Raw genomic sequence first — 6,323 nt, 5'->3', positions numbered from 1 at the left:
AAAATAATTTCGGATAATAATACGCCGACTTAAAAATTTATTCCAAAAAGTCAACGAAAGTTAACGCGGGTGCCGCCTCTCGGAACCCAACATAATTTTTACCAAATCCGAACACCTATTCCGATACGAGTTCAACCATACCAATTTTATCAAATTCCGATAATAACTCGATCTCCAAATTTTGAATTTTCGTTTTTGGAAGATTTTGCAAAATTCTCGATTTCTTCCATTTAAATCCGAAATAAATGATGAATATAACCATGTAATCATGAAGTATAATCACTTTAGGATATGGAACACTTACCCCAATCCATATGGTGAAAATCGCTTCAATCCAAGCTCTATAACTCCAAATATGTTAAAAATGGTTGAAACCTCGAAATATAGCTATTACCCAGATATTTACTCTTTGCAATCGCGGAAAATGCTTCGCGATCGCGAAGCACAAAATGTTTCAGCCCCAAAATTGCTCTTCACGATCGCGAATAACAAACTCCCCAACTCTTACAAACAACCTCTAGTATAATAGTTATAACCTTTTGTACAAAACTCGAAATGAGGAATGGTTTAACTTTCTTAAAACTAGACTTCAACGACTATAACTTTCATTTGTTGCTCATCTTCCAATTCCTTATAGATTTTGAGATATATGCTTCCAAAGTCAGCCCTATGTAATAGAGATTTCCAAACTCTTTCTAGACAGCCTATAGTATATCTACCATAACCTTTTGTATACAACTCCAAATGACAAATGGTTTACCTTTGTGAAACCTAGACACAAAGGGCTACAACTTTTATTTTTGGATCATCTCCAAATTCCTTATAGATTGCGAGATATGAGCTTCCAAATTCGGGTCAGTGCAACAGAGATTTCCTCTACACGATCGCGAAAAGTCTTCCGCGATTGCGATTCATAGAGTCCAAACAGCAAAATTGCTCTTCATGATCGCGACCGTTTGTCCGCGATCGCGATGCGTACCTCTGTGGCCAAAAACCAGCAACTTAAAATGGCATAGAAATGGTCCGAAACCGTCCCGAAACTCACCCGAGCCACTCGGGACCCTGTCCAAACATACCAACAAGTCTCAAAACATATTACGGACTTAGTCAAAACCTCAAATCATATCAAACAACGCTAAAACTACGAATCATACCCCAATTCAAGCTTAATGAAACTAAGAAATTTCAATTTCTACATTCAACGCTGAAACCTATCAAATCAAGTCCGATTGACCTCAAATTTTCCACACAAGTCATAAATGACATAACGGACCTATGAAAATTTTCAGAACTGGATTCCGACACCGATATCAAAAAGTCAACTCCTCGGTCAAACTTCCAATTTAAACTTCATATTTTCTCCATTTCAAGTCTAATTTAACTACGGGCTTCCAAATAATTTTTCGGACACACTCCTAAGTCCAAAATCACCATACGAATCTATTGGAATAATCAAAACTCTATTCCGGGGTCATTTACTCAAAAGTCCAACTCTGGTCAACTCTTTTCATTTAAACTTTAAAAATGAGAATTGTTCTTTTAATTTAATCCGAATCTTCCAAAAATCAAACTCGACCACACCCGTAGGTCATAATACATATTACGAAACTGCTCAAGACCTTAAGTCAATGAACATGGAGTAAATTCTTAAAGCGACAACTTAGTAAAGACATCAACCAGTTGAGAGGAAGTGGGAACATGATGCAAATCAATCAAACCTTCACCAAGCTTGGTTATAATGAAATGACAATCGACCTCAATGTGCTTGGTCTGCTCATGGAAAACATGATTTTTAGCAATATGTATTGCTGCTTGGTTATCATAGAAAACAGGAACATCAGCAGGGACTGAGATACCAAAATCAGACAGTAGTCGCACAACCCAAACTAACTCAGCTACAACTTTACTGATGGCTTTGTATTCAACCTCAGCTGAAGAAAGAGACATAACGGGTTGTTTCTTTGCCTTCCAGCCAACAAGAGAATCACCTAATAAAATGCAGAAACCAGTGAATGACCTCCTGGTGTCTGAGCATGCAGCCCAGTCACTATCATAGTATGCAGATAAGGAGAGATCAGTAGAGCTACTGATGAACACTCCAACATCAGAGGACCCCTTAAGGTACCTAAGAATGTGTAAAGCAGCATGCATATGGGAAACATATAGGCTCTGAAGGAACTGGCTCAGATGCTGCACTGTAAATGATAAATCAGGCCTGGTATGGGTAAGGAAGTTAAGTTTACCCACCCAACTTCTATACTGCTCAGGAGATGGCAGAAGTTCACCCATATCAGCCTTCAACTTATGATTCAAATCAAGGCGACAAGTGACAGAACTAGCATCTTCACAATGGTACTCCTTGAGAAGATCTCTGATAAATTTCTTCTGGTGCAATAGCAACCCAGAAGGAACATAGGCAACTTCAATACCTAGGAAGTAATTGAGAGTCACTAAATCTTTGATTTTAAATTGATTGTCTAGAAAAGTCTTCAAGGCAGAAGCTCCTCTAAATCATTACCAGTCAGTATGATGTCATCTACATACACAGCCAACAGAATAATAGAAGAACCAGAATATTTAGAGAATAAGGAGTAATCATTCAGGGAGTGAGTGTAGCCTCTGGAGCATAAAGCATGAGAGAGCTTGGCATACCATTGTCTGGATGCCTGTCTCAACCCATACAAGGAGTTTTGGAGATGGCAGACCAAATGAGATGATGATTCAGAAGATGAAGTGGCACACAATCCAGGGGGAATCTTCATATAAACCTCTTCATCTAAGTCACCATGTAAAAAGGCATTGTTGACATCTAATTGAAAGATAGGCCAACTTCTTTTGACAGCCATAGTAATTAGACATTTAACAGTAGAGAACTTCACAACATGAGAGAATGTCTCATTGAAATCCACACCTTCAACTTGAGCGTCACCCCTAACAACTAGCCTAGCCTTGTATATCTCCACAGTCCCACCAGCCTTGTATTTGATTTTATAGATCCATTTGCACCCAATTGGTTTCTTCCCAACATGCAATTCAATTACACACCAAGTGTGATTAGCCTGGGGAGCTTCAAATTCCTTCCTCATAGCCTTTTTCCATGCAGGAATAGAAGAAGCTTGTTGATAGGAATGAGGCTCAAATTCAGCAGTGTCAGATAAGGTATGAAGGCATGCAGAAGTAGAACTGGAAGCACATAAGGAATAAGGGATATCACAGGCAAACTATTAGAGATGAGTAGGGAGAGTATGGGTCCTGGCAGATGTCCTAAGGATAGGGGAGGAAGCAGTATGAGAAGGAGCAGGGGAGCTAAAAGAAGAGTCAGGGTCATGAGAAGAATGAAAGAGAAATGAAGAAGAAGGAGAGGAAGGAGCAGGAAAGGAAGGAATGGAAGTATGAGAAAGGTAAGGAGTGGAAGTATCAGAAAGGTAAGGTGATGAAGGAGCAGGGAAGACAATAGAAAGAGAAGTAGGACATGATGCAAAAGGAAATACGTCCTCATAAAAAATTACATCCCTGGAAACTAGAGTAAGCTTAGTAGTGAGGTTGTAAAGCTTATACCCTTTTTTAGTGAGGTGATATCCCAGAAAAATACAAGGTTCAGCTCTAGGCTGAAATTTGTTCCTATAACACTTAGGAACTGTTGAGAAACATAGGCATCCAAATTTTTTGAAGTAAGAATAGGAAGGAGGCTGCCCAGATAGTAATTCAAAAGGTGATTTATTCTAAAGAAGTTTGGAAGGAAATCTATTAATTAGATATGTGACAGTAAGTACACAATCCCCCCAAAACTTGAGAGGTAGTTTGGACTGAAAAAGAAGATCTCTAGAGGTCTCTAGTAAATACCTATATTTTCTCTCTACTATACCATTTTGTTGTGGAGTGTGGGAACAATATGTTTGATCAATAATCCCAGTTTTAACAAAGAATTCCCTAGAAGAATTACTAGAGCCAAGTTCAAAAGCATTGTCACTTCTAATAATTTGGATAGCGGTGTTGAATTGTGTTTTTACCATGGAAATAAAAGCTTTGATTAAAGAAAAGGCATTGCTCTTGGACCCCATGAGATGAGTCCAAGTATCTCTAGTAAAGTCATCCACTATAGTCAAGAAGTATTTGCAACCATTGTAAGTAGGGCAACCATAGGGACCTCAAGTATCCACATGAACTAGATGAAAAGGATGTGTAGTCTTAATGGAGCTATCAGGGAAGGGTAACCTAGATTTTCTAGCTAAGGGACAAATAGTACAAGTAAAAGGTTGTTTTGTAGAAGATTTACATGGCAAATCAGAGATTTCCCTCATTCTAGCAAAGGGCATGTGCCCCAATTTATGATGCCATAAAAGCTCCATTTTATTCAAACCAGAATGATATGTACAATGAGAAGCAGTAACTGAATCAGAAGCTAATGGAGCATGGTATTTACAATGAATAAAATCAGAAGGTAAAGAAGAATAACAAGCAGAACTGGATGCAGAAGTAAGAACATCAAACTGTGAAGAAGCAGAGGAATGCACAAGCTTGTAGAGTCCATGATCCAGTTTACCAATGACCAGTGGCCTCTTCAGTGAAGAGGCATGTATCAAACAGGTAAACTTAGTAAATAGAACAATGCAATCTAACTGAGAGACAAGTTTAGACACAAAGATGAGATTGTAATGAAAGCTAGTGACATAAAGAACATGATGAAGTGTAAAAGAAAGAAAATGAAGGGAACCAGTGCAAGTGACTTTGACTTTGTACCCATTAGGTAAAGTGACTAGGTAAGGTATAACTAGAGTTTTGATATCAAAGAGAAGGTCCTTATTAGAGGTCATGTAGTCAGTGGCTCCAGAATCTATAATCCAAATACAATCATGTACTTTAGTCAACATGCAAGCACCATAAGAGACATTCTTAACAGAGTTAGAAGGAGTGAGTATACCAGCAAAATTGGCAGAGGCCATAAGATTGGATTGTGGCAAAGATTCTGAAAGTTGTGGCATAGACTGAAGTAGAAGCATGAGTTGTGTGTACTGGTCTTTAGAAAGACCAGGAACCAAAGATCCTTGATCACTTGAACCCTCAGCTTGAAAATGAGTACCTTCAGAATCAACATTAGGACTTTGTACTTCTACATTTGCAGCAGTCCTCCTATCTTTGGTGAATTTGAAAGAAGGTGGAAACCATGAAGTTTGTAACACTTCTCAACAGGATGCCCAGGTTTCTTGTAGTATCTACACACCACACTTGATTTATTCTGATCAAAATTAATCCTCTGATTGAACTGTCTAGTGGGTGAACCTGGAAACTTGTCGGTGGAATGAGGATTAAGAGAACCTGAAACTTTGTTGGTGAGGTGAGCATTGAATGAAGCAGATTCAGTACTAAATTGGGATGGAGAGGACACTTGTCTTTGTCTCTCATCTTGAAGAAGAATACTATAAGCAGTATCAAGAGATGGAGGAGGATGCATCATAAGGAGATTGCTCCTAACTCCAATATAGGTCTCATTGAGCCCCATAAGAAACTGGTGTAATTTGTTCTTCTCATCCTCTCTCTGAAGTTCAGACTTGGCAGAACATGTATATGAACTTCCACAAGAAGCACGCATGAACCTAAGCTTATCCCATAACTTTTTCAGCTTATTAAAGTAGGATGTTATGTCTATTGACCCCCTGATTAGTTGAAGCCAATTCCTTCTTAATTTCAAAGACCTTCGTGCCATTTACTATTCCATACCTTCGATTAAGTTGAATCCAAATACTTTCTGCAGTATCAGAATACTGGACACTCTGAGCTATATCAGGTGATAAGGAATTGGTCAACTAGGAAATGACCATGTTATTACAACGGTCCCACTGTTTAAACCGGGGAGAATTCTCAGGTGGCTTGGTACATGAACCATCGATAAAGCCTATCTTATTTTTAGCGGACAAGGAGATAATCATACTACATCTCCATCCCCCAAAACCAGTACCAAAGAATGGTACAGTGACAAGTGAGACACCGCGTACATCAGAGGAAAGGAGAAAAAGAGGGCTCGAGGGATCAGGTGTGAAATTTGAAGAAACAGATGAAGACTCGGCATTAGGGTTCACCATATTGTGAAGCACAATCAAACAAAGAGCAAAATACTACACTTATTTAGAAACAAAGAGCAAAATACTACACTTATTTAGAAACAAAGAGAAAAATACTAACACTAAGATGAACACAACAGAGCAATCGGTAGATATGACAAGGAACGAGTGTACCCGTCGTCTTTGCGATCTAAAGACGATGAAGGCCTTGAAATTTATTGAAAAGCAACAAATTTGCACTGATAAAGGAACCAACGGTAAACC

The 6,323-nt window shown here is 38.7% G+C and overlaps 1 protein-coding gene across 1 annotated transcript; it reads right to left on the bottom strand.

The window, feature by feature from the left end:
* Nucleotides 1-1,647: 1,647 nt before the first annotated feature.
* LOC138898612 (uncharacterized) lies at nt 1,648-5,704 on the bottom strand. Its single transcript, XM_070184691.1, has 5 exons — nt 5,164-5,704; nt 4,277-5,080; nt 3,844-4,096; nt 2,519-3,183; nt 1,648-2,429 (listed from the first exon to the last, which is right to left on the bottom strand). Exons 1-5 carry the CDS (start codon nt 5,702-5,704, stop codon nt 1,648-1,650), a joined length of 3,045 nt encoding a protein of 1,014 aa, XP_070040792.1.
* Between the last annotated feature and the right edge of the window lie 619 nt (nt 5,705-6,323).

This window comes from Nicotiana tomentosiformis, chromosome 9, assembly GCF_000390325.3.
Source record: "Nicotiana tomentosiformis chromosome 9, ASM39032v3, whole genome shotgun sequence".
In the NCBI taxonomy this organism is placed as follows: domain Eukaryota; kingdom Viridiplantae; phylum Streptophyta; class Magnoliopsida; order Solanales; family Solanaceae; genus Nicotiana; species Nicotiana tomentosiformis.
The sequence above is the reverse complement of the archived record's forward strand: the minus strand, read 5'-3'. Positions and strand labels throughout refer to the sequence as shown.

Coding starts and splice junctions, on each gene's coding strand:
- LOC138898612 (XM_070184691.1), bottom strand. CDS start 5,704: ATGGCACGAAGGTCTTTGAAATTAAGAAGGAATTGGCTTCAACTAATC. Junction 5,081..5,163: donor GAAGTGTTACAAACTTCATG/GTTTCCACCTTC, acceptor TTGATTCTGAAG/GTACTCATTTTCAAGCTGAG. Junction 4,097..4,276: donor GGAAATCTCTGATTTGCCAT/GTAAATCTTCTA, acceptor TCTTGACTATAG/TGGATGACTTTACTAGAGAT.